The 27858-nt window shown below is 38.6% G+C and overlaps 1 protein-coding gene across 2 annotated transcripts; it reads left to right on the top strand.

The window, feature by feature from the left end:
* Positions 1 to 16305: 16305 nt before the first annotated feature.
* On the top strand, positions 16306 to 26807 carry gtdc1 (glycosyltransferase-like domain containing 1). 2 transcript variants are annotated; one of them, XM_038307818.1, is made up of 10 exons: positions 16306 to 16543; positions 20448 to 20615; positions 21099 to 21272; positions 22592 to 22696; positions 22768 to 22884; positions 24157 to 24266; positions 24900 to 25044; positions 26090 to 26160; positions 26230 to 26321; positions 26419 to 26807. In XM_038307818.1, the coding sequence occupies exons 1-10, from the start codon at positions 16446 to 16448 to the stop codon at positions 26491 to 26493; spliced, it is 1155 nt and encodes a 384-aa protein (XP_038163746.1). In that variant the 5' UTR covers positions 16306 to 16445; the 3' UTR covers positions 26494 to 26807. The 2 variants fall into 2 exon arrangements, with proteins under 2 accessions (XP_038163746.1, XP_038163747.1); XM_038307819.1 differs by lacking the exon at positions 16306 to 16543 and having other exon boundaries at positions 20465 to 20604.
* The last annotated feature ends 1051 nt before the right edge of the window (positions 26808 to 27858 follow it).

Raw genomic sequence — 27858 nt, 5'->3', positions numbered from 1 at the left:
AATATATTTTTATAAGTTGTCCTGCAGATTATCTTCTTTAACATAGTCATTGCCTGTGCAGTGACTGATGCAGAATCTTTAGGCCAAACTGTTTAACTATAAATTAAGATATTTTACAATGGAAAATCTTTTAAGAACCACACATTATGCTTTTTAGCATAATAGTAGGACAACTCTTTGAGTATTACTTTAGAGCAGTCTTTGGTGCGCTCAAATCTGCTTTCAAATAACTTAAATAAACTTGGTTATATACAACAAGTTTTTTAAATGCAGAATGACTGAAACCCTGTTATTTTCGAGAATAGAAACGTATGAAAAATATTTTTCTAAGCAAAGCAAATTGAAAGCAATTGCCCCCATGGAATTTGTGAACCCGATACCCTTCTTTCATACCGCAGATGTGCAAAGCCCTTTCAAAGTTTTCATTATAGAATGAGTTAAAGTGAGGAAAATAAGTATTTGAACACCCTGCTGTTTTGCACATTCTCCCATTTAGAAATTGAAAGGTCTGAAATTGTCATATATATATATATATATATATATATAGTCATATATATATATATATATATATATATATTTTTTTTTTTTTTTTTTTACTATTTCTTTGTATGATGCAGCTGCAAATAAGTATTTGAACACTTGTCTATCAGCTAGAATTAGACCTGTTAGTCTGCCTTCAAAACGTCCACCTCCTCCCCATTTATTATCCTAAATTAGATGCACCTGTTTGAGGCTGTTAGCTCCATAAAGACACCTGTCCACCCCATACAACCAGTAAGTATCCAACTACTAACATGGCTAAGACCAAAGAGCTGTCCAAAGACACTACAGACAATATTGTACAGCTCCACAGGGCTGGAAAAGGCTATGGGGAAATTGCCAAGCAGCTTGGTGGAAAAAAGAACCACTGTTGGAGCAATCATTTGAAAATGGAAGAAGCTAGATATGACTGTCAATCTCCCTTAAAAAAAAAAAAAAAAACCTTTTGGGGTCTCAATGATACTAAGAAAAGTGAGAAATCAGCCCAGAACTACACGGGAGGAGCTGGTCAATGACCTGAAAAGAGCTGGAACCCATGTTTCCAAACTTACCGTTATACAATAAGACATCCTGGTTTAAAATCATGCATGGTTAAGAAAGTTCCCCTGCTTAAACCAGCACATGTCAAGTAACCAAGAAGTGGCTCTGTAAGAAGCACATCAAGGAAACAAAGGCAAACCAAAAATTAACACTTATTTGCCTCTCTGTCACACAAAAAAATTGTTTAAAAATGTCAGAGATTCTGGATTTTTTTTTTTTTAGGCTGTTTCTCACAGTGGACATGCACCAACAATTACAATTTCAGACCCATTCATGATTTCTAAGTGGGAGCACTTGCAAAATAGCAAAGGGTTCAAATACTTCTTTTCTTCACTCTACATATTCCTCTCCTGAAAATTAAAGAATGCCATGTTTGGTTCAGCAATATTAAGCAAGTAGATAATAAATCCAATAAATTATTTGTGTTTTATTGTATTCATTTTAGTGACCTTGGTGTAAAAAAAAAAACGTGACAAAAAAGGATGCAGTACTTCAGCACTTATTTCTTTTAATCGTTATTAAATGTGTAAACGTTTAAAAAATCTCATTCAGACGTTATGGGAAATTGTGGCAATAATTTTGAAATTAAAAACAAAAAAAAACGATATTACCATGACTAAACGTTAAATAAACACAAAAACTTCAGCATTCAGAGTAAGTTTTATTATTATTATTAAAAGAAGTTGTAATTCGTCGGAAAGTCGGACATTTTTTATTCATTTCCTTTTACTCATGAAAATGTGTAAATGTATTAGCGTTTATCTCTAAGCATAAATTGCATTCCAAAGAATAAAATAGCAATCAATATCCGCCATTGTAATTGGACTGACCGTCACCCTTCTGCAGCGACGTGATGACGTCATCCCTTGCGTGACCCTTGAGCGGAGCGTCAGATGCTGCGAGAGGAGGTGAGTGTTTGTAGGGCATCTAACCTGGTTGTCCTCTGTTCATTCACTGTCTGCCAGGGTCCGAGTCGGTATGGGGTTATCATTCCCCCGGTCGGCGGGGTTTTATTGACACGGAGCCCGGAAGAGGGTTCGGTTCGGCTAACGGAGCTAATGTAACAGCTCCAGGAAGTAGTCGGCTCCATGAGATGTCACTGAGATTGCAACTGTTGTGTGTCAGTCTTAAAGTAACAGTCGGATGAATACATTGGTCGGGCAGCATAAAGTTACAGTTACAACAAAAAGTTAAACTTAAAACCTAAAAAAATTAAACTATTGAATATATCTTGTCCTGGGGCTGTTCAATGAGCTCAGAGACGGCAGCATGTTTGAATTCAAATTGATTGAGAAGCAATGGGAATGATTTTCTCTTCTATTATCCACAAAATCCCTCCTGCTGTCTAGTTAAAGCTGCAGGAAGGTTAGATCAGTCCTCCACATATTGAATATTATTCCTAATCCATAAACTTTTGTAGGATTCAACATTTTCTAATATACAGGTGCTGGTCATAAAATTAGAATATCATGAAAAAGTAGATTGATTTCAGTAATTCCATTTAAAAAGTGAAACTTGTATATTATATTCATACATTACATACAAACTCATATATTTCAGATGTTTATTTTGTTTAATTTTGATGATTACAAATGACAACAAATGAAAATCTCAAATTCATCATATCAGAAAATTAGAATATTACTGAAGACCAATAAAAACAAAGGATTTATAGAAATGTTGGCCAACTGAAAAGTATGAACATGAAAAGTATGAGCATGTACAGCACTCAGTATTTAGTTGGGCCTCCTTTGGCCTGTATTACTGCAGCAATGCGGCGTGGCATGGAGTCGATCAGTCTGTGGCACTGCTCAGGTGTTATGATAGCCCAGGTTGCTCTAATAGTGGCTTTTAGCTCTTCTGAATTGTTGGGTCTGGTGTATTGCATCTTCTTCTTCACAATACCCCATAGATTTTCTATGGGGTTAAGGTCAGGAGAGTTTGCTGGCCAATTAAGAACAGGGATACCATGGTCCTTCAACCAGGTACTGGTAGCTTTGGCACTGTGTGCAGGTGCCAAGTCCTGTTGGAAAATGAAATCTGCATCTCCAAAAAGTTGGTCAGCTGCAGGAAGCATGAAGTGCTCTAAAACTTCCTGGTATGTGGCTGCGTTGACCCTGGACCTCAGAAAACACAATGGACCAACACCAGCAGATGACATGGCACCCCAAACCATCACTGACTGTGGAAACTTTACACTGGACTTCAAGCAACGTGGATGAAGTGCCTCTCTTCTTTTCCTCCAGACTCTGGGACCTTGATTTCCAAAGGAAATGCAAAATTTACTTTCATCAGAGAACATGACTTTGGACCACTCACCAGCAGTCCAGTCCTGTTTCTCTTTAGCCCAGGCAAGACGCTTCTGACGCTGTCTGTGGTTCAAGAGTGGCTTGACACAAGGAATGCGACAGCAGAAACCCATGTCTTTCATACGTCTGTGTGTGGTGGTTCTTGAAGCACTCACTCCAGCTGCAGTCCACTCTTTGTGAATCTCCCCCACATTTTTGAAGGGGTTTTGTTTCACAATCCTCTCCAGGGTGCGGTTATCTCTCTTGCTTGTACACTTTTTTCGACCACATCTTTTCCTTCCCTTCGCCTCTCTATTAATGTGCTTGGACACTGAGCTCTGTGAACAGCCAGCCTCTTTAGCGATGACCTTTTGTGTCTTGCCCTCCTTGTGCAAGGTGTCGATGGTCGTCTTTTGGACAACTGTCAAGTCAGCAGTCTTCCCCAAGATTGTGTAGCCTATAGAACTAGACTGAAAGACCATTTAAAGGCTTTTGCAGGTGGTTTGAGTTAATTAGCTGATTAGAGTGTGGCACCAGGGGCCATCAATTTTGAACCTTTTCACAATATTCTAATTTTCTGATATGATGAATTTGAGATTTTCATTTGTTGTCATTTGTAATCATCAAAATTAAACAAAATAAACATCTGAAATATATGAGTTTGTATGTAATGTATGAATATAATATACAAGTTTCACTTTTTAAATGGAATTACTGAAATCAATCTACTTTTTCATGATATTCTAATTTTATGACCAGCACCTGTATATTTTGATGGACCACTGCTATAGTGTGAATTTTATATGATGAACTGCATCATGCTCACTTTGAAGGACTCTTTTTTTTTTTTTCGGTTTAAATGTTTAAACTGAATTAGAATTAGGATGAAATTGATATAGACCTGAATTAGAACAAAACTGTCTTTCTTTGTCAGCATATTCCATGTTAAGTGTGAAACGTCTTTGCAAAAGTATTTGAGCCCCATTAAACTTTACATGTTTCCCAGAAATGTTTCTACCTCTTAATATCCCCTCATTTTGGGAAATCTTCACCTATTTTGCATACCCAAATGGAAAAGAAAATAACTGAGGAACCGTAAGCCCAAATTACACGTGTGATACATTATTTGAAAGCTAACACCTTCTAGTTTCTGAATATATACATGAAAATTGGGTGAGTAAAACACCCAAGCTGCATCAGTTCAAACATGACTCAAAGTAGTTTTTTTTATTCTCGAAAACAATAGATCATTTTTGAACAGCAGTAATAAAGACAAACTTGCTTGTGGTGGCTGCTTTGTCGTGCTACATTCTGACATGCAGCTATATCTGTGTTGTGTTTTGGTGCTCGCCATGTCCATAAAATGATCTAGGTGGTTGAATTGTGGAGAATCTAAGCTTTCCAAGGATGTCTTATCATGTCTATATTGGTAAACATTTTATCAGTGTAATTTTCATGCATTCTTAGTGATTATTTGTAAACGCTTTAAAACAGCGGGTTTTGAGAAGTTATACACCACACGTGTGGTGAAATAACCTGGTAAGATGGATCGATGCGTTGAGCTAAAGTCTAGTTCTACACATTATGTAATCTTTTCTATGAATGGAGGGCCATTTAGCTGATCCTTTTGAGCTGATTGGGCAAAGCGACACATAGTACCTCCTAACCAATTGTTGATTTTTTTCCAATCATGTTAGCAAATGAAATAGCAACAGACACCTTAAGAAACCACAGCAACTTTTGCTCTCCGCACTTTGTTTTTCAAAGATGAAATTCTGACAAAGCAGATGTGATAGCAGTAGCTTACTCATACGTCCTCCTTTGCTGCATGTTTTTTTTTTTGGTCGGGCTGTCTGCAAATTGATGACCTGTTTTGGCTCCGGACTAGAACGATATCAGCTGCAGCGCTGAAAGATACTTTCTCATGGGTTTGTGAGCTCACAAATGCTTCAACAATTCAGCTTAAATGCAAGGTTATTAGTGAAAAGCTGCCGTGTGAAAGACTAGGGGTGTAAATAATAATCGTTGTGTATCGATGCATCGATCCAACAGTCGACAATCCGATGCAAAGAGTATGGATTTGAGTATCGATTCATGTTTTGTTTTTTTTCCTCCGGTCTATTTTTATCCATTTTCTCCTGGACGTACTTCTGACTCCTGTCCTGCGGTGGCGCTAAACCTATTTTGCCATCCTACCTCGCTTCCTTTAGCCAATAGCCTCTTTCTGCATGCACAAACACAGCCGCGTAAAGAGTAGACAAGACAGACATGGCGGAGGAAGAAAAAAGTTGACCTGCACACTCCTTGCAGGTTTAAGTCATTTGTGTGGAAGTATTTTGTGATGTATTCTTGAGTAGGGATGGGGATCGTTAATATTTATTGATATTGATACCTTTATCGATCCGAGTCTTTATCGATACCACTATCGATACTTTTCTGTTATTTGGTGGAAAGACGATGCAACAATATGTTTTTAACAGACAGAAAGGAAGTGGGAAAAAAAAAATTATTTGAAGAAATGTCTTCTTTTGGTTTAAAAAAATATATACATTTTCACAATTGTTGGTTAATGTATTGTCTACTGTCACTTTTAATCATGTTTTTAGTGATTAGGAAAATATTTAGCAAATAAATAATTGTCTTTTAAATTAAATGTAATTTTTAATAAATGTTGGCATCAGTAGTTTAATTATATATTCTAAAATAATTAGAGCAATATACAACTGTATTACTCATGTTTCTCGCCAAAAACTCAATTTCCCTTTTCTTTACGTTACACTTGAACGCATCATGATAACCTAATTGTCGTTTTACTGAGCCAATCTGAACACATCATCACGCAGCACGTCTGAAACTTTATTTACTTTTCAAGCTAACTAGCTTGTATGCTGCCGATTACAACACGGATTTCACAATTACTATTTTTAACTGACCAGACAAGCTACAAAGTCTGTGTGCGCGCTTACCAGTGGTACTCTGAGTGGATGATTAAGACGGGCCTGACTGTGGTGCGGCGGCAGCCGCAGGAGGAGGAGGAGTCTTTTCAACCCAGAGACAGTCGAAGGTACTGCATTTGGCCTTTATTTCATGCACAATACTAATGTGCTTGGCCATTGAGGTTGTGTCCCCCCGTTTAAAAGAGATGATTTTGCAACATAAGTTGCATTTCGCTTCTTCTTTATCTTTGAGCTTGGTAAAATGAAGCCGAGTCGCGAGCGAAGTTAAGTGCCAGACTTCACTTGTTTTACTTTTAATATCTGTTTGCTTACAATTTCATTCCAAAACATTGGTGGACATGCTGCAGTGATTGGATTGATTAGATTTAAATGCTGTGTCGCGACTTGAGGAACACACAATTATGTTACAGGACCTCCGGGAGAAAAAAAAAAAAAACGACCAGACTCGATAGTGGTATCGATAAGCCCAAACGTTATTGATTTTCGGGTTTTGAAAAAAGTGGAACCGGGTCCTTGATAGAACCGGGTTTCGATCCCCATCCCTATTCTTGAGTATCGAAAATAATGGAATCGTTGGGTCAGGTAATTGATACTGAATCGAATCGTCATGAAGGGTGTGATTTACACCCCTGTGAAAGACTAACTAAAAATGAAAATATAATAATTATTTGATTCATAGTTCCTAAATTTACAGCTACAGGTCTTATGGGTTCTGAAACTTCACCCTTCATTCTTTGCTTAATATCTCTGGCCTTTTCAGTGTTTGTAGATATCAGATCAAGTCTTTTTGTGAATCTGGAGTTTTATTGATATTCAGTTATTAAAACCTGAAACAAAAAAAAATGGTGATCTCTCAAGGCTGGATTTCCAATATTATTTCTGCCTTGAGCTGAAACAATAGGATTAATCGTGATTAATCAATTATTGAAATAATTGTCAACTAATTTAGCAATCGATTAATCCTGAATTGGAGTAAAGAGAATCTAAAACATGCCTTAAGCTGAAAGAGCAAACCAATTAGAACAGTAATTATACCAAAATTGCAACAACAAAAAAAAAAGTTTTTGCTATTTGGCATTTAAAATAATAAAAGAAAAAATTTCGTCTGTCAATATGTTCTATCCAGAACTCCTCAAGTAGAAAAGTTTTATTTCTACCTGGTTTAATTCTGGAAAAATATATTAAAGTGAATATTTTGTAACCCAATTATTTATGGATTAATCAAGATAATTATTTTTAGATTGATCAAATAGTAAAATAATCATTAGTTACAGCCCTATATACAACAAGGAATGAATATGACAGTCGATTAAATGGTTGCTAACTAAATATAATTTAAAAAGAGGCTAAAATCATCTGTTTCCACTCTGAGTAATTTGTGAATCTCGAGTTTAATGAAGTCTTTACTGAGTTTAGTTAAAAGAGGTGTTTTCATTCTGCGAGCAGTTTCTGAGGTGTCATGTCTGTAGTCACAATCTCATTACATCAGTCTGCAATATGAAACAGGACAAAATTCAGCTGGCAGTGATACTTTTACGGGTTTCTGACGCATTTCTGGTTTCTCTTTGAAATCAAATGAGGGAATCTTACCAGGACTGAACAACATGCAGAACCATTGTACTTTCAATGGATTTTAGTTCATTTCAGTTATTTGGAGGTGAACAAGGTTTTGACCTGGTCCCCACAGACATTGGTGTTGGTGTACAGCAAGCCTAGCATTATTGCCTCAGGTTCAGCAGGTAAACATACTAAGTGAAAGGAACAGAGGGCCAGGAGACATGATTAAAATCCCTGGTGATCAAAACAAGGGCGTGAGGGGGCTGTGTTTGGAGTCTTTGGTCACAGTGCGGTTGATTTTACTAGGTCCTTAGGGTTACTTATAATTGTGGTAACACCTTTAACCCAATAAGGTGTGAACTACTGCATGCAGCCTCATGCTAACACCTATACCCCATTTACACTACCCTCTAAAAAACGATCCATGCCGAGAACGGTCCGAGCTCGGATCAGTTAACCAGGCCGAGCTTGGTTCTGACAACCGTTTACACATCACGCTATCTTGGTTCCTCGACTCCTCGTCTCCTAGTGACGATTTGCGGTATTACTCCCAGTATTGAAGGAGGAAATCAAGCAGTTGGTGGCGGTAATGCACCAAAAGTTGTTTGCCAACCGCCATAAAACACAAGAAGAGAACATTTCGATTGTTGTTTATAGTTGTTCTTCTTCTGTTTTGTGTTGGTTGGCAAGCAACTTCCAGAGGGGCATTACTGCCAACTACTGGAATGGAGTTTGAATTGGGATGTACAGCCAGACGGAGATGATGCTTTCTGCTCATGCGCTCTTGTTATCAGAGAACCGAGTCAGGGAAAAACCGAGCCGAGCCCACCTCTGGAACTGGTCTGCAGTTAGCTCGGTTCAGTTGTGTCTAGCTCGGTTCAGTTCAGTTTGCTTTCCATTCACACATGATAAGTTATCTCAGTTACTGAGGTCGGACTAGTCTCGGCGCGGTTTTTCAAGGGTAGTGTAACTGGGGTACTAGTCACTCAGTGTCCTCAGTTATCCTCCTCTCTTGTTACCTCTCTCCTTGGTTGTCAGCAGGGAGTACATGGAAATCTTCTATATGTGGAGTTAGCACGTTTAGCAACATCTCAGGTATCTTCTCTCTCAATGCACCGGTTGATGCCAGTAAGGGCCATTAAGTCAGTCTCACAGTTCCCATAACTGTAAACAGGAAGAAGGGTCCGTACCTCAAGTTGTGTTTCCTGATGCTGGGCCAAGTCTCATGTCTCTTCCCTATACCGCTGGGAGCAAAGAGCTACTAAGAGTTAACCGCTGACCTCAAGTTGAAAACTCTGTTAAAAAAAGTTTTTAAAAAACAGAAAATTAAACTTATCCACAAAACAGTCAGCTTCATTGTGTGTAAGCCAGGCAGGACAGAAAGTAACATTAACAGAAACATTGAAAATGTTTAAAAAGGGAATTTGAAAAGAGAAAAACTCAACTTTGAGTAGGAATTGCAGAAACAGGCTGCCTGCTCAGAGACACCTTAGCATGTAGTGAAGGATAGTGACTTTTAAGCAAAAGTGAGAAGGCATGAAACATATACCGGGAGAGACTGATTCGTTACAAAATAAATGCAACTTGTTTAATTTATCAACTAGTTTTAATCTCTGTTTCTTTTTAGCATAAATCCCTATTTTGTTTCTAAATTTGGCACAATGAATAAAATGTTAACAATAGTCATCTATATATATATGACATGATTAAAGTCCTTGGTAAATTAGGCTTAAGGCCCAACAGTACAGATTTTAAGGTTTTATCTACAGCAATGTAGTTTTACAGGCTTTTTAAGGAAAATTTATTTTAAGATGAAACTTGAAATTTGTCTTGGACAAACGTCTTTCTCAAGTTATTTCAAACTAACTGTTAAACATCTCTGACCTGTCAACATTGTATACTTCCAGTTTTCTCTAAACACTATGATTTTCACTTTTTAAAGAGAATAAATGAAGTATAGGATGTCAGAAACTACCGACTTAATTATAAATCTCTGAGAAATTAAACTGAACAAACTTGACTTCAGTTTCTTTTATTAATTAATGTAATGGTTGTTATCGATCTTCACAAAGCTGAAAGGCTTCGTTTCCTGTTAAATTCAGCTCAAACAGCAGCAGACAGTTGAAATATTACCCCGTGACATTTAATGCTGAGCCAACAATGACTTATTGATCTTTCCTGAAACTAGCATAACAATGTTATGTGTACAAAGAAAATGATTTCAGTCAGATATCCGCCTTCGAGTGAGCTGCAAAGTGTCAGGGAGTGAAATGAAAGATGCTTCGAGTCAGAGTGAGAGCTAAGCTGAGGCAGTTAAGGAGCAGCTACCTTCAAATAACACAGGGGCTGGCTGCTGATTCATTCAGTACCATTTCATCATCTCACACTATTAATACGCACAAACACAGCAGGCCCGCTGAGCACAACCTGCAGAAAACAGCCCGAGGAGAATGGGGAAGGTGATGAATTTCGGGGGATTCTCCAGTGAAGCCGCAGTACAGTTCATTTATACACAGTCACTTTACATGGACGCCTTAATTTGTGTCTGATTTTTAGCAAGCTCACGTAGGGTTATTCTAATGCAACATTTTGAGCGTGTGTGTTTGTCTAATAATATAGAATGAACCCTGTGGTACCCCATAACTAACCTAGAGAGGGAGCACAAATGTAAAGTACGAGGCTGTTACAGTGTAATTACTGCTATAAAGTGCTTTTCAAAGCTCTTAAAAGCTAAATGATAAACTTAAAAAATGTCCTTGATGATTGAATGATTAATGAATAGATGGATAACTGTTTTTTTTTAATACAATGAAGATAAAAAAGCAGGATAAGTTGTAGGACTGCATTTGACTAAGATGCCTGAATCAGTTAAGCTTAACAAAACTTTGTTTATTATTTGCTCAAAAAGAGTAGGTTGAAATTGAAATGTTAAAGGAAGAGAAAAGCTTTAGATAATTTTATTAGAAATGTCATCTACAAGTTGAAGATTCTGATTGAGTTCTTTTTTTGAAGAAGAAACATGATCAGTGAATGAAAAATGAAGTTCAGTAATGGTATTCTATAAAAGATGAATTAAATGTTTTTTAGCTAATAAATATTTAACTTTATTAATGTTCTCTTTCTGGCAACTTTGCATAAATTCATGCATAATTTGGATGTTAATAATGTTTATTAACTGAAGCACTTTGGGCTTCTGTGCCCTATCTAGATCGTTCAGGGTCTTCAACCTGGGAGAGAGGTTACTGAGTCTGGAGGATGTTAGATGGATGACTGCTGACAGAACAGACTTGAAGGCACTTCATAATCAGCCATACTTAAAGATTTTAGATTGAGTTTTAGAGCCATTTAAGAGTAAATAAAAAAAAAAAGAAAAATTAAATGGGTGCTCAGTGGTTCTAGATTACTGTAGTTGATCTAGATTAGTAAAGTCTTAGTTTTCCATAGTGTTCGGGGCCTACAGTAAATCATTCTGCATACCTACTGATGGTTGGGTCAATGGATCACTACAAGTGATTAAATTCATGCCATAATTCCCCTGGCTTGCTTTCATGCAGGCTTTTTAGACGAGTCAAACAACATCAGATACGCTTGAGTGAAGAAAAAAACATTTTTTGAAATTGATCACATTGGGCTTCTGGTGTGTTTGAATCTCTTTCATGTTCTATGTAGCACCACAACACAATGTCAAACTATTTTGCCTTCAGGTTTGCACTCGTGCTTTGTTTTTCCTCATCTTCTTATACTGCTATTTTTATGTTGCGTCCTGTTTTCTTTCTCTTCGGTGTGCCAGGATGGGCACGCATTCCCAATGTAACCAGGCCAGGGTACAGTTGTCTGGGACGGACTCAGTTCAAAAATCACACTCTAGCATGATAAAAAGTGTTCGAATGGTTTGGTGTGAAGTTTGGTAATGCTGCTGATTAGCGATGGTGTTCGATGTCATCGGGGGGGGGGTTTGTTGGTATGGTTGAAGTGACCTACACATTGATGTTGTTGTTTTGCGTATAGCATGAAGTTTTTTCGGGACGTCACCGAGGATGAAGCAGCAGACTCGCCCACAGATTTACGACAAACAGAGTGAGGAGCATTTCCAGAGATTCCACCGCTTGGTTTCCAGGCGGCGCGGTGCGATGCTGACTCAGCCCGGGCGCAGCAGCTGCTTGGGGGATTCCCTGCTGGGGAAACGGCCACATTAACCCTTTGTTTCAAGTGTGTCTGCAGCCTTCCATGTTCGAGGCGGTGGGAGGAAAGGTGTCTAAGCTGGAATCCCCCACCGTGGTTCTGTTTGATTAAAGGTGGAATGATTGATTTCACATTTACTAAGAAACATCCTGTCTGCTTGATCAATTAGCGGCTCACAGCAGTTTGACTTTCCATTGTCCTGGTTGTCCACATCTCCGATTCTGCCCCCCCAACCTACAGTCTGATGCAGACTGAAGGTCACATTTGCTTTATATTTTGCTGCGTTTGTAATACTGCCCAAGTAATATAATCATACTTTTCCATATTACTATTTTTTGTTGTTCTTTTTATTTGAAGTCAGTCTCTTTGCTTTTTGGCCGCCCTTTTGGTTATTTGTTTCTGTTGCCAAAAGGTTATTATTTCAAATATTTCAACACATATTTGGGATTTTTGTATCTGTAAATTCTTTCTCTTTCAGTTAGTTTATTTTATTTCCATTTTATTTGTTAGCTTTTGTTGTCTCAGGTTTTCTCATGAATTACCTTTACCTTTATATCTTTTTTTTGTATAGTTACTTCTTATTGTATTTGGACTTTATTTTTTGTCTCATTTTGTCACGTTTTGATTAGTTCAGTTTTACAATAGGAACACATGTTATTTTGTCTTTATTTTATTTATTTATAGATATTGAAGTGTTCCATTTGGTTATCTTCAAAGAGTAATGTGTGTGCGCTTAATTTCTGCTTGTTTAAATTGTTGTCCTGGTCTCCAGCCTGTGACTCATGTCCTAACATATGTCTGAGGAGTTAATAAGACAAAAAAATCCTAAATTACTTTGCTCACATATTTAGTTTTAATAGGTTTCTGGCTGCTGACACTGTAGGAGTCTGAACCTTCCTTATCTGAGCAGTAAAACTGTCCACTTGGAGGCCTGAACAGAAAAAGCAGTCATCGGTTTTTCTTCTAAAGGCCAATAGGTCTTCCATCAGCAGTTAATCAGCACCCTGACACGTGTTCGTTTTTCACATTATTTGGACACATTCAGGAAACAGATTGGTCCATTTTTAGCACAAAGGCTGACATTGTGCTTCTTGTTCCAATCAGATTTGTCTGTCTGACACATCTGCATGGCAGAAGTCTCGTTGGTATCTGTCTCCAGCAGAAGAAACAGCTCATTTCCTTCTCCTGATATGAGTGGCAGCGAGCAGATATGGACTAATGGAGCTGCATGTGGGCGAGCGCTGAGTGGTGCTGCAGCCACATTAGCTCCCATTGTGGGCAGCGTAATGGAGGAACAAACTGGAAATGGTTGGGAGGGAATTCAGAGGAAGAACAGGAGAGCTCAGGGACCGTAAGCTGTCCACTTCCTGCCGCCTGGCTGCGTAAACCTCCCCGCAGCATAATGGATCCTATCAGGGAACATTGTGCTGCAAATAGATGGATGTTACTGGGTTTTACTGTGGTTTCTTACTGCAGAGTTAACTGGCTGCACTACAATAGATTTTCATTTATGGCCTGAAAGGAGGAGAATGAAGAGCTGCGAGGATTCATTCTGCCTCCATCAGGCCAGCTTTTCAGCTGCATGTTAACCTCAGCATATTCTCCTCTGTGAGCTGTGACCCCCAGCTTGTTCTTAGCTCTGTTTCTGCAGCTGACGGGGATTCCTGTCAGGCTGGAAGAGCCTTGTTATGGAAATCTCGCTGAATTATTACAGTCAGACTGTGGAAATACTGTAGGCTGGTGTTCCTGCAGCGTTTTCATCAGAATGGGCTTCAACTTTCAAATCAGCTTCTAATAATGACGCAGCATCAGTGACTCATGATGGAGTTTTCATGTTCAAATCTTTGAACGTATCAGGATCAAAAAGTTTCAGAAAAAACATGACATTTGATGTAAGAATATCACAGAACATCAGACAAAAGAGCATTAAAGAGCAGTGGGCTTAATGAAAACTACGTCAGACTATCTGCTTAAAGGTTGTTGATTTCAAAAGTAAATATTCTAATTTGAGTTTATGCATCTCACATCAAAGTAGAAGGTCTCCATTACTTAAATGTAAACCTTTGCCTGTATGTCCTTTAACCTTTTAGATTATACATTTGTGTGTGGATGTACCTGTCTAGCCCTCAGAGTGAGGACCATTTTTCCAATTTCACCATCAAATTGAGCACCAGTTGTTGCAAAGTCAGGACATTTAGCCTCACATGCTATTTGCTAATGGTTAGGTTTGGGGCTAAGGTGTCAGTTAGTTTGGGTCAGGGGAAGGTATGCATTGGTAATGTTTTGGTTTAGGGTTAGTTTTAGGGCTAGGGCATAGAAAGAGTTGAAAATGACGGAAAATCAGTGGGTGTCAAAACATAGTCCTCAACACGATGGCAGAACGAGTATGTGTGTGTGTGTGTGTGTGTGTGTGTGTGTGTGTTTGTACTTGTTTGTATTACCTTTTAGGCTGAACTTTAGGTTAAGGATAAGGTTCGGAATACTGATCAGGGTTATGTTAAATGTCAGAGTTTGGCATAAAGGCACTAGGGTTGTCACGATACTAAACTTTTCAACTCGATACCGATACTAAGGAAAATATTCGATACTCGATACCATTTTCAATACTACAACGATAAAATTTCAACAGAAATATTTTGATTAATAATTAAAATACAATAAATACATAAATACAATAAACAATAAGAACAACATTTTGAGGTTGGTCTGTGCACAGTATTTAGCAAGCTTGATAAAAAACGTACAAAATTAAAATTAAGTTTTCCTTACTTGGCTATGCTTTGTACACATAACAATGACACTGGCCAAACCGGTTAAGAAACAAAAATAATTCTCAGCAGCTGCAACTGTTACAAAAAAAATCTGAAACTGAAAAGTGCACAGAATTATTCGATCACACAGTTTTCAGAAAGTGCATTTTCCTCTATTCTGCACTTTAGATGATTTACTGTTTAGGTGCAACTGGTACTCGATACTTTTGAAAATGAGTATTGTATCCGGATACAACGTTTCAGTATCGATACTTTTGACAACCCTAAAAGGCACTAATTCTATTGAATATAAGTCAATGTCATAGTAATACAAACCAGGCCTGTTTATTTGTTGTATTCATTAAAAAGAAAAAAAAAAAATTTATATATATATATATATATATATATATATATATATATATATATATATATATAGTTTTTGTCAATTTCAATTTATTTTACTAGTAGCTAATTTTTATGTGTTTTATGTGTGTGGCCGACACAAAGAGTTGTGCATCATTGTGTACAGCAGACAGAAAATGACAAATAACAATCTAAAAAGGCTGGTTTACATCTCTATACCCCTTGAGGACATCCTTACAGCGCAGTTAAAGCTCTCACTCTTTTGGATTAACTCTCCGAGCTTATTGCCTCTAAGGACTGGATTTCTTTCCTGTTTCTTTTTTTGAAATAGTTTAACCTCAGTTAAACTGGATGGAGAACATTTAAACCGTAAGGTCTGCCCTTTGGGTGGGCAGGAAACATTTACATTGTAGGGATCGAGTTTTGCCTTTAATCAGGCCAATTAAGACTTGTGCAAAGCCACAAGCCATCTTTCCCTCAGCTCTGATCAGAAATCTGTCCCTGTTGTAGAAAAGGATGTGACCTCCACCATGTTTGCTGTCCTCTGAAGAGCTTGAGGTAAACTTTCAAGTTGAACTTTTTAGAACTCTTCTTTTAAGGGATGTCCTTCCTTTGCCACATCTTCATAAAGGTCAAATTTCTGAAGTGCACAACTGAGGGATTCCCCCATCTGAGCTGAGAGCTTCTTCAGAGTCACCATGGGCTTCTGCTGTGACTGTCACTATTGCTCTCATTGCTCAGACTGTTGTTTTTGTCTGATGGACATGTCTTGGGAATTCTGTTGGGAGTTCTGTTTTTCTTCACAGATGAACAAACAGATCTGACAGGTTTTCAAAGTTTGGGTTCCTGTTTTATCACCTAATTCTGCTTTAAATCTTCAATGGGTTTTAGTTATTGTTTTTAATATAATTTCACAAGCTGTTGAAATTAAAATTTTAAAACAGATTAATCATTGTTAAAATTTTTCCACTTTACAGTTATACACCACTTTGTGTTGTTACCATATACAGTCTCCAAATAGGAGCTCGGTAAAAAAAAAAATTTAAGGTGTAAATACTTAATACAAAGTCCTGCACCCATGACCTCATCAGATGTGGATCAGACATTAATAAAAGCGACAGCTAACTTTTGACTCCTCTCAATCAGGTCGGCGGCTCCCCCAGCGTCCTGCTGGTCGAGGCGTTTTATGGGGGTTCTCACAAACAGCTGATTGACCTTCTGAAGGAAAACATCGATGGCTGCTCCGTCTTCACGTTGCCTGCCAAAAAATGGCATTGGAGAGCGAGAACAGCAGCTCTGTACTTCAGTCAGACCATTCCTGCCTGTTCAACATACAGGTTAGAGGCACACATGTGGCACCATGCAGGTAACGCCTAAGGTAGACAACCAATATCCAAATAAAAAAAGTTTGTTTCTGGCACTTTGAGGTTTCTTTCTTCATTGAGAAGACCATTCCATGAAGAACATTTGGCATTATTTTGTCTCATTCTTGCTGGTAGATTGTTTAAAGGTGTCTACGGATTGTGATTCGACCTATCCAGGGACTGCCACTGTAGGTACTAGATCTGCTCGGGGCCCGCCCCTTCTTATGAGGTCATCATATGGCAACTCCACTCGGACAAACTATATCGCACACCTTTCTTAAGAATCAAATCTCTTCTGGACTCACAACATATTATTACCTTCTATATTTAATTGCATTTCATGCAATCTAAAGTAGCCAAAAGTTGAAACCAATCATTGTCAGTCTTGAAGGAAAGCACTGCCCTCTAAGACAGACTGAGCTCTGACATTTACCAAGGTGACAGAGAAAGTCTCAGCTTATTTTTATTGTTTTTATTAAGATCTGAGGGGAGGGAAGGACAAATGGAACATCTTAGTAAATGACTTTCGCTTAGATTTCAAACAAATAAAACAACAGTTATTAGAAAACGAACATTGTTGTTAACACAAAGTTAAAAGTAGTTTAGCTTAATATGGCTAACTGACTGAGATAAAACAGGCTAACCTGTTAGCTAGTGAGCACAGCTAGCCACAGTGCTACCCAGCTCTCCCCTTTTTTATTATGTTGTTGCAGTTACTTTGTTCACCATAAACAGGTCTTATCAGTTTTGTTATCATTCAAGTAAAACTTCATCGATCATTAGACTAATGCTACAGATGCTCCCGACTCTGCACACTGATGCTGCATGATGTTATTTTCGTTTTCTGTGCAACCACAATATTTTACATGTGGCAGCATTCAGCCAGTGTAGCGTAACGTCACTGGCATGCGCAGGGCCCGACAGATCTGGTACCTACACTGCCTCTTCTTCCTTTGATAAGCCTTTGGATTGGGCACAGAAATTGGTTTTATTTAGTTAAAAGCTAAAAGAGAAAAATAAACATTTGAAATCCTTAAAATCTGCATGTATCTGCATGCAGTGGCAGCAAACTGTACGGTGAGTGTCCCTACAGTTTTGCAGCAGTATTTTCTTTACTCTGTGTATTCTTTCAGGATGAGGGGTACAAACAAACAAATAAAAGAAATCATTAAAACTCACTCATTAAGTAAGGAGTCAACATGAAACATTTTTAATTTTCATTAAAGATACAAGCGCCGCTGAGCCTTAGTACACTGCATAGTAGCTCCTAAAGCGTTTCTTGATAATGCACTGAGCTAATGTCGCAGCCCAGCTGTCTCGGTTCATGGAGCTTTGTCATCGTACTATTTGTAAGTGAACTTTAACTTGTAACATTCAGGTGTGAATCCACTCAAGCAAATCTTAAACTTGATGAAAAAACTGAACCAAGAGCACCTCAGAAAGTGTTTTGTTTAGGTCAGAACATATTCGCCCAGTCCTGCTGGAAGTGTTAAGGGTTGAGGAGCAGCGGGAGGAAGACTTGCCAGCTGCTTTCAGAACGTCTGAATTCTGAAGCTGCTGATCTGATGGAGGATAAGAGGATCAGTTTCATGTGTCTATGGTTCCAACATGAAGCCAATGATGGGCAGTTCCCCTTCCTGACGGCTGGTATCCTGGATCTTTTAGATGTGTCCTTGGTTCAACACAATTGGATCAAATTATTAGAGGATAAGAAAACTTTGGAGAAATTGGCCCCATGCTGAGAAGGTAATTCAGCCATTTAATTCAGGTGACCCCATGGTCACATTCCTTGTAAGTGCAAACCTACTTGGCAATAAACTTGATTCTGATTCTGATGTGTTGGTCCAAGGAGGAATCAAAACGTTGCAGGATTTTAACCGCCTTCTAGGAATCGAATGTCCCACCTTTGGACAAGATTGAGGATGAAGAGATGTTGATGCTATAAAGACCTGGGTTCATTATATTAGGGAATAAAACAGCTTGTTTTTTATGGTTGTGATTAAAATGTTTACGATTAAAAATTCAGACTTCACTAATAAAAAATATGGAAAAATAGATAACTTGTTTAAAGAATTAAGATATCGTGCTAAATATTGGAGTCAAGCAGCCCTTGTGATTGAGTTTTAGTTCTCACACATATTGATGTAGTGAGAAAAGCTGTAATTTTAATATGTTGTGCAGCTCTAGGAAATAAAAAAAAACAGCAGATTAAGAGAATCTCCACTTTGGACCTCATAGTTCAGCAAGTTGAGCGTGTTTGGATCAGCTGATTCCTGCTGCTGGTAGAATCATTCTCAAACAAAACCAGCTTTCTCAGGAAAATAATATGACTCATATTTTTTTAGTCCAACCAATATCTGAAAGCATCATAGTCTCAGCTAGGGCTGAATGATTGTGCCAAAAATCTAAATTGTGATTATTTTTAACAGATATTGCGATTTTACATACATCTCTAAATGTTCAACAACTGGCTGCTGAAAGAGCTTTACCTTTTCAAAAAGAGATTGCATCACAGTTATCTGAATGGCTGTGGTCACTGCTCATCTGCACATTATAAGACGTATTTGCCATCAGAAGTCAGTCTAACTGGCCCGTATAACGTAGTCCTGCATCCAGAGATTTAAGAACTTATGAATGAGTGTGACCTGAAGGTACAATTATAGAGGGGTCCATCCCTGTAACAACTTGACCTGATGGTCCACATTCAAACAATGGAGCCAGAAAAGAACAAAACAAGATTGTTTTCTCATTTTATGTCTCATCATTCCAGCAAAATTTTACTGAACATTGTTAGTGTCTCCATCAGGGTCAATATACAGGGTTCCCACGGGTCCTTAAAAAGTCTTAAAAGGCATTGAATTCTTCAAAATGATATTAAGGCCTTAATTGGTATTAAAATGTCTTAAATCAGTCTTTCATAGGTCTTAATTTTTAAAACATCATAAATAGGATTATTTTTATTACGATTTATTTTTTGTAATCTAAATAAAACGTTAAAATTTACATTTTTTTTTCTTTTTATTAAAAAAAATAATGGCTCGCCATTATTGGTTCCGTCCCGATAGCGGAACCAATAAAAGCGTTGTTGTGGCCAGGATATTTGGGAGATGCGCCCTTAACTTTTTGTCTGGAAAATATGAGCATGTGTACATGTAACGATATTTGGCTCCAGCCAAGAGTTTTCTCCATGGCTAAAACCAGTACCAGGGAACATACATGAGGCACAGTGTATTTTGTTCAAGAAGTCATTCAAGCTCAGAACGATGGGAATTAAGGCAGTGGAGTCGCACATGCGAAGCGCGAAACACAAAGCGTCAAAATAGAGTTACCGAGAAACAGCCGGTATTTCTCAGTTTTGTTCCACCCTTGTCTCTGCAACGCCTCCACTTATCACCGAATCAAACGTACTGAGAAAACGATACAAAGAAAAATGGCTGCAAAAAAGACTTAGCACTGGTTATGTTGTGGCTTTAAAACTGATTTATTTTGTTCCCTTCTAAAACAAAGTTTGTGAATTCAGTTAAATAATTGTTAAAATATATCTGTCATTTGTGTGTTTTTAGCTTTCTTCCTGTATGGGAAACTTTTCAAAATCTTAAACATTAGTGCAGTGGTTTATGTTAAAATAAACCTTTGGGTTAAGTTGTGGCAAGCAGGTTTTTCTTGTGTTTCTTGTGAATTTGGTCTTAAATTTTTATTTCAAGTGGCATTAAAAAGTATTAAAAAGTCTTGAATTTAACTTGCCTTATGCTGTAGGAACCCTGATATAAAACCACATTCAAACAAGATTTAAAGAGACTAAGTGAGACAGAAAAAGCAGAAAAAAATCCACTGATCAGCTGCTTTGTCACTTCTCTGGCTCTGCAGGAATTCCTTTGCTTATTAACGGTGTATTGTTCTCCACAGGGTTCTGTTTAGCAGCTCGGTTCTGAACCTGTGCGAGCTGGTTGCTCTCAGACCTGATCTGGCCCGGCTGAAGAAGATCCTGTACTTCCATGAGAACCAGCTGGTCTATCCGGTTCGTAAGGACCAGGAGAGGGACTTCCAGTATGGATACAACCAGGTGCTCTCATGGTAACCGCCAGCTCCATCAGAAGGATCATGTGTGTGGGTGTGTGTGTGCGGGGGGGGTATAAGGATCAGTTCTGGTCCAGATGGGGTTTAGTCCAGCAGTATACTGAAGAGTTAAATTTGTAGAATAATATATATCCATACGGCCTGATTGATCATTTCTCATAATAAACTAAGATTATTTTGCTATTTTTTGTCTTCATGAGGCCCTCTGATTGATTAGTGATTGAGCAATCTGATTGGTTGATTGTGCCTAATTAAAGTGGTTCAGGTTATCGATCAGCTGTCTGACTGTAAAAGTGATTGTTGTTGATCAGCTGGCAGCTCATCAATAAGCTGCAGGCACTCTGTCTTCTCTAACCACATTACAGCATCAGACCACAGCAGGGATCATTAGCAGACGTCTGATGGGAGTTAGAGTCCTGCAGGATCCTGGACCATCTGAACCCCTCCAATCTACTGTTCTGATTTGGTTTTTCTTTGCAGTTTGGTGTCAGATGTGGTGGCCTTTAACTCCCGCTTCAACATGGAGTCCTTCCTGTCTTCCATTCGGTCATTCATGAAGAAAATCCCAGACCATAGACCTAAAGACCTGGACCGGCTGATCCGTCCTAAGTGTGTGGTCCTCAGCTACCCGGTGCAGTTCCCTGACATCAGAAGGTGGGTTTCTGCTGTACATAGGTCAGCCTGGTGACTGACTGTAACAGTGGTCCTCTTGCAGGTCTCAGACGTTTCACTGGTTTAAAAACACTTGATTGAAATCAATGCTGATGAGGTTCTTTAACCTTTTAGCTCAGCTCTTGGCGCAAAATTAATTAAAAGTAGCTCTAATTTATATTAAATGGGACATTTCCTGCTCAGTGGTTTGGATGAGCGTAGTGATGCTGACCGCTTCCAGGTGCGACCAGTAGCTGGAGGATGAAACATCCATGTGGGCTGAGTCTGCTATGTTGACTGTTCCTCTGTGGTCTCTGTTGTGACAACCTTCATCCATCAGTCACACTGTCATTATAACTGAATAGTCATCGAGTTCTGCAGAGAGAAACAGACGTTCCATCCATCATGGCTACTGCTGAACCCAGACTCCTCCGAGATCAATGATGATGTCACACAGCGAGCATCTGTGGGCTTCTTCTACTGTTCTACTTCAGCAAGGGATGATTCCTGATTCTTGAGTCTGAGCTTATGTGACGGGGGCAGCAAAAACAAAAAGTGTCAGACTGGATTAAATGTGCAGAGGGGTTCTGATCCGTGGAAGGATCAGGATGAAGAAAACAGAACATTTCTCAAACTTCTACAATAAAAAACTTCTAGAAAGTTTTTTATTGTTTAAAACAATTTTATGGAACACCAGAGTATCCAAAAATCATACAGTAAACTATCTGCTTTATTATCGAACAACTTTCTGATTCAACAGAACCAAAAAAAACTAGTCACGTCTAAATGTATGTTTTTAAAGTTTGATAAACTGATTCAGTTTAGACGGTTTAAATGAGTTCACTCTATTGTCATTATAATCAACTTTAACCCTTTTCCAATAACTATCAGCTCAGTGTCATCGGTGTAACCGCTGTTGAATCAGACGAGGTTCTATTGGATCTGGGTTTATTTCTGCAGAACCAAACAGCAGGATGAAGTTCTGTATTTCTTACTCTACATGTGCAGCGAAGCGATTCGTCCTCGCTGCAGCTTCTCTGTCTGATTATTACCCTGATTATAAACCCCAGCAGCCTCAGCCATCGTTGACCTTCATCTTTAATCAAACTCAGAGGTGACATCATCACCATGATCGTCAATAATCTGATTGGTTTTACAGCCTGCGGTCAGACTGTTCATTCCTCAAATGGATCACTGGAATCCTGCTTTCCAACGTCCTCGGGGGAACAAACAGTCAGACTACAAGGCGCTGTCATGTTCTATTTGTCCCTGTTTCTCTGGGTTCTGTTTCCCATATCTCTGGTTCTGGTTCTGTTTTTCAGTCTGCTGCCTGAACACAAACTGAGATGTCTTTGCCGCTCTGCAGAGACGCCTCAGAGCGATCATCGGATCGTCACCTCGCCGACCGATCAGCAGCATACGTCATGGTACCAAAACCATCAACAGATTGAATCCGTTCACCTGAAGGTTATCACATCAGTTGGTTCTGACTTCATAGGTTTGGGGAGGTTCCCGATCAGCCCCCATCGGATCCCAGAAGTGCCCCGACAGCTGGTCAGGACCCAGAGTGTTTGGACCAGGTGAAGCCTCTACACATCGTGTGGCCTCACAGGTGGTGAGTTCTGGTTCTACCCAATCTGTAGTATCACTGGTTCTGTTACTCTATGTAGCAGAACCTCCTACAACTAGGAATACAGTTCCTAGTTGGAAAATAGTTCAAGCAACAGGATCAGATTAAAAGTCCTTTAGATAGACTTAGACTTAGAGAGATTTACTTTGTCATTTTGTATACACAAGTGTAAACAAAAAGAAATTTCGTTTAGAACAGCACTAGACAATTTAATTTTTTTAAAGTGCAGCCTTGAAAACAGTAATAAATACATAAATACATAAAACAGTAAGACAAACATGATTGTATATTCACAGCTCTAACATTCAGTATTTTTTTTTTTATATATAAAATAACCCATTTTACATAACATTCAACAGTCTAATGGCAGTGGGAAATAAACTGTTATGAAATCTGCTGGACCTGCATCAGATGCTTCGAAGTCTCTTCCCTGAGGGCAGCAAGGAGAACCGTCCATGTTGGGGGTGTGAGTGGTCTTTTACGATATTAGGGGCTCGGGACACGCAATGCTGGGATGAAATGTCTTTAATGGAGGGAAGAGGAGCCCCAATGATCTTCTCTGCTGTTCTTGATGATGATGCAGTTTACTATTAATTTACTCAGGGGTAAAAACAGAAATTAGGATTTTCAGTTCTGCTAAAAATATACTTCAAACCTCACCTCAGGCTCAATCTAATAAAACCCAATATTATTCACTTTTGTGACAGCAACCTCCTAAAACTATGCTAAAGCCTGGTTATTCACAGGTGTGTGGCTGCCTCCTCAGTCTGTCCAGCATTTCTGTTCAGCTTCACCTCAAGAACTGAACCCTTTAGAATAAACTCTAAGATTTGTATCATGAAGTCTGGCCTGGTTGGAATCAGGTGGATCTGGTGGTTTTATTCTGTCTGGAATCATGGATTTATGTGTTGTTTAAACTGGTGTTTAGTTATGTGAGAAGAATTGCAACTTTGTTCTGGATTCATCAAGTCTTTCATGTCTTTTACATTTAGTAGGTTTCCAGTGAACTGTTTGAAATCATCAGTTTTATGGATCATCATGGAATAACTTTAGCTTAAACTGCACTGGTCCTCATTTTCAGTTTTATCTAATTTAATCACAAAGTAAAGCCATTCCAGACAGGGGGCTGAGTATTACTAACTTAGGGAGGAAGGGTCAGCAGCTGAATTAAGATGCTGAAATCTACCAGACACATCAGCTAGCAGTGCAGTTTCTATTAACGGTCCAAACTAAACCTCCCATTCTCTGTGTTTTAAGGGAACACGACAAGAACCCTGAGCTGTTCTTCAGCACTCTGATCAAACTGAAGGAAAAACAGCTGGATTTCAAGTTGTCAGTGCTGGGAGAGACTTTCACTGATGTGCCAGGTATCCACTGAGACGGAGCTGGAAGCTGCTGTTCTGCAGGATTAGCATATTTCAGTATCATTCTGCCCTGATGAACCCAGGCTAGAACCAGAACCGCGGCTTCAGGTGTGGGCCTACCTGTGTTCTGGTAGCTGTATCTCCACTGGGTGTGTTTCAGTGTTTTAATAACGATGTGATGGAGTGTTGATGAGTGGGTGTTTTAGCGGGCCGAGCCCACTCCGAGTTATTGGATCATAAAGTTTTAGTGCAGAACAAACAGCCGGCAGTAAATCAGCCAAGAGCCAATCACATTAGGAGCTGAGTGATTTCACTAACAGCTCTGAGTATTGATCACTTTCACCTGTTAGGGACTCTGCCAGTTTAATCAGAGAGATCTGTCCTCATCAAACTGTCCTCTTCCTCTAATTACCAACATAAACCTCCTGGAGGAGGAGGAGGGAGAACAGGGATGATGAGAGATGACGGGAACACGTTTCTACTGATTTTTAATCAAAATTATATTCTAGGAATCACTCTGTTTCTTTCCCCCCCCCCCACATAATCTCATTAAACTTTTTATGTTCTTAATTTTTGGCATGCTATAAGAGCTCTGCGTCCTTCCTAGCATGGTGAAGCTGTTTTCTCCTCCTGCAGAGATCTTCTCCTGCTCCCAGATTCTCCTCCAGTCCAACATCCTGAACTGGGGCTTCCTGTCCAGTAAGGACCAGTATCTGAAGGTGCTTTGTGAGGCAGACGTGGTTGTGTCAACCGCCAGGCACGAGTTCTTCGGAGTGGCCATGTAAGTTTTGAATAACGACAAACAAAAGAAAGAAAAGCTGAAGTGTTAAGATGAGTAACCAGTGAATTATGGGCAGGAAAAGCATAAGAATGAGCAGCAAGGAAAGATCTTAAGGGTGAGGAAACAAAAATTGAAAAAAGATTCCACTAAATCGTATTTTTTTTATTTTTTTTATTATGTTCTTTCTACTGAAGAATAAAATATATTATTAATAAGGACGCAACACTGATGTCACTAAGGACATACTTTCTGGGACTTCTGAGTAGAAAGAAAACAAGAGGCAAAGGCCTGTCTGAAACATTTAATTAATCTTAATACAAGCTTTTTGGATTGAACTGAAAATATTATTAAATAAACAGGAGTAAAGAAGGATCAGGTCCTTGCAGTTCTATTCTGAAACATCCTTGTTCTATCTTGCTAATCTTCTGCTCATTTTTACATCCTGTTTTTTGTGAGTCTGCGGGGATAACTTCTACATTTTCTCATTCGTTTCTGGTCTGCTCATCAACCTTATCCTGAGTGATTTTTTTTGTTTTTTTTTTAATTCACTTTAAAATGCAAAACTCCTAAAATGTTGCATTAAGACCAATTGTTAAATTCAAACCCTGTAGAAAAATAACATTTTAACTAATTTTACTGGTTTGGTTTTTAGCCTGATCCAGGTTACCCATATGAGTTGGTGGTTATCTGAGGTTTTCCATATCTGTAACTTCAGTCATTTCATAACACTTCCAGATATTCCAGGATTTAGCTTCCTATAAGACGGCCTCAGCTGTTAGAGGTTCTGAAGCGGAAACAGAAGAGTCATGTAGGCCGACCCTTTGAAACTTATTAGGATTGTATCTGGTTTTGTCTGAATCCAGATCATCAGCATACCTCATTAAGGCCCTGCAGCGAATATCAGCCATAGTAGTGCACTACTATGGCACTACTAACCTGTTTCCTTTGATTAATGGAACCAGAAGCCTGATTCCTCCTGATTCCATCCAGAGTGTTGATGATCTGATCTGATCTGATCTGATCTGGAGTCTCTGACGTGTTTCAGGTTGGAAGCCGTCCACTGCGGATGCTTCCCTCTGTGTCCAAAGGCTCTGGTGTATCCTGAAATATTCCCAGGTAAACACATTGGAGATGGCTCCACTTCTATGTCTGCAACACCTGACCTCTCTCTACTCTTCTTCTCAGATCAGTACCTGTACTCGACCCCTGAGCAGCTCTGTAAGCGGCTACAGGAACTCTGCAAGAGACCTGACCTCGCCCGTAGACATGTTGTCATGGTAACCCCATCATTATTCCCCCCCTTTTTTTTTTTTGCTAATTCAGTTTTAGTTTTATTTAAAGGAAAGTTGTGTCTGTCTGGTTTTGGTTCTGCAGGTGGACACCTCTCTGTACTCCTGGTCCTCCCTGAAGTCACAGTTCCAGTCTCTGCTGGCTGCTGAAGGTCCCTGAAAGCATCACAATGCTGGTTGCTTCAACTACATCTTGGGTTTGGGTCAAAACAAGTTCTGGTCAGAGATCAAACTGAACTTTTAAGACCCACTCTGGATCTAAGCTGAGATTAAGAGACTGAGTTGTGGCCAGAAATATCTCAGCTTCCTTACTTTAACAGCAAGAATAAGCAGCAGAGTCCATGTTCTGGTTCTGATTCTTTGATGAATTTATAAGAGTTCTACTGTAAACAAATGTCTGCAAAGGTTAATTCAACCCATTTTTTACTGTTTTTCTAATAAAATATTTGAAATAAACCCTGATCAATGACTTTATCAAAGATAGTTGGTTTCCAGTAACCATGGAGACGATTAAACAGGCCTTTGTGATATACAAGGATGATTGAAGACACATTTTAACTCACCAATTATATTAGGAGTGAGCGGGATCTGTTCAAGCCTAAATGTATGATAGATCAAAAAAAAAAGTGCAGCTAGAATCTTTTATAAGAACTATTAGATTCTTTCTATCACTGACCCAAAAAACTGCAGTGGGTTTTTAAATGATCTTTTATAAATCCTATAAAGAAATGTTATAATTTACTTAACAAAAAAAAAGTCTAATCAACCAAAACCTTTGCAACCCCCATGCATTATCTCTGTGGACCCCCTGTTGAAGACCTCCGCTCTAGATGAAAGATTTATTATTGTTTTTTTAATCATTGTATTCTTGAATATAGCTAACTGTAAAGTGCTTGCTAAAATTTTATAAAAATTTAAGTATCCAAAAAACAGCATGCTCTTCAATGAGTTTATAAAAAAAAGGTTAACCCTTTAAAGCCCGATCCAAGAATAGAACAAAACAGAAAATAACTTTTTTTTTTTGGTTTGAAGTCGTTATTTGGCCTTTTAACAAAATATGTAAAAAGAAAAAACAGAAATACATTTTTGATATTAATAATTAATTACTATGCGATAAGTCAAGATTATTTTTTGTGTAGTCTTCTGCCCTCTGTTATCAGGTATATCTGATTGTGTACACTAGGATTTTTAGCAAAGTTGTTACCATTAAATTATGCAAAAGGTGTCAGACTCAAAACATTTCAGAAACCGTTTGGCATTATAGGGTTAAGGAAGTGTGCATTGATGCAGAAAGAGCAATAACACTCTAAACCAGGGGTTTTAACGTTTTTCAGACCAAGGACCCCCAAACTGATGGCGAGATGGAGCGGGGACCCCCTAATTATATTATATGAAATTGTGTTCTATCAAACTGGTCCTATAGTCACTCTATTACAGCTTTAGTGATGTAACAAAAGTGATTTCACCCTGGGGTTATTAAGGTATTTCTGATTCTTATTCCTGGTTGATGGGACAGGTGTTGAGA

The sequence above is a fragment of the Cyprinodon tularosa genome, unplaced genomic scaffold, assembly GCF_016077235.1.
Source record: "Cyprinodon tularosa strain WSP-4 unplaced genomic scaffold, ASM1607723v1 ctg620, whole genome shotgun sequence".
Lineage (NCBI taxonomy): Eukaryota > Metazoa > Chordata > Actinopteri > Cyprinodontiformes > Cyprinodontidae > Cyprinodon > Cyprinodon tularosa.
This window is presented reverse-complemented; position numbering and strand designations above follow the sequence as displayed.

Bases quoted from the DNA above. Each gene is read 5' to 3' on its own strand.
- gtdc1 (XM_038307818.1), top strand. From the start codon at position 16,446: ATGGCATTGGAGAGCGAGAACAGCAGCTCTGTACTTCAGTCAGACCAT. The intron at 16,544-20,447 runs GTAACGCCTAAG...TGTTCTCCACAG, and splicing joins ACACATGTGGCACCATGCAG to GGTTCTGTTTAGCAGCTCGG. The intron at 21,273-22,591 runs GTGGGTTTCTGC...TCTGTTTTTCAG, and splicing joins CAGTTCCCTGACATCAGAAG to TCTGCTGCCTGAACACAAAC.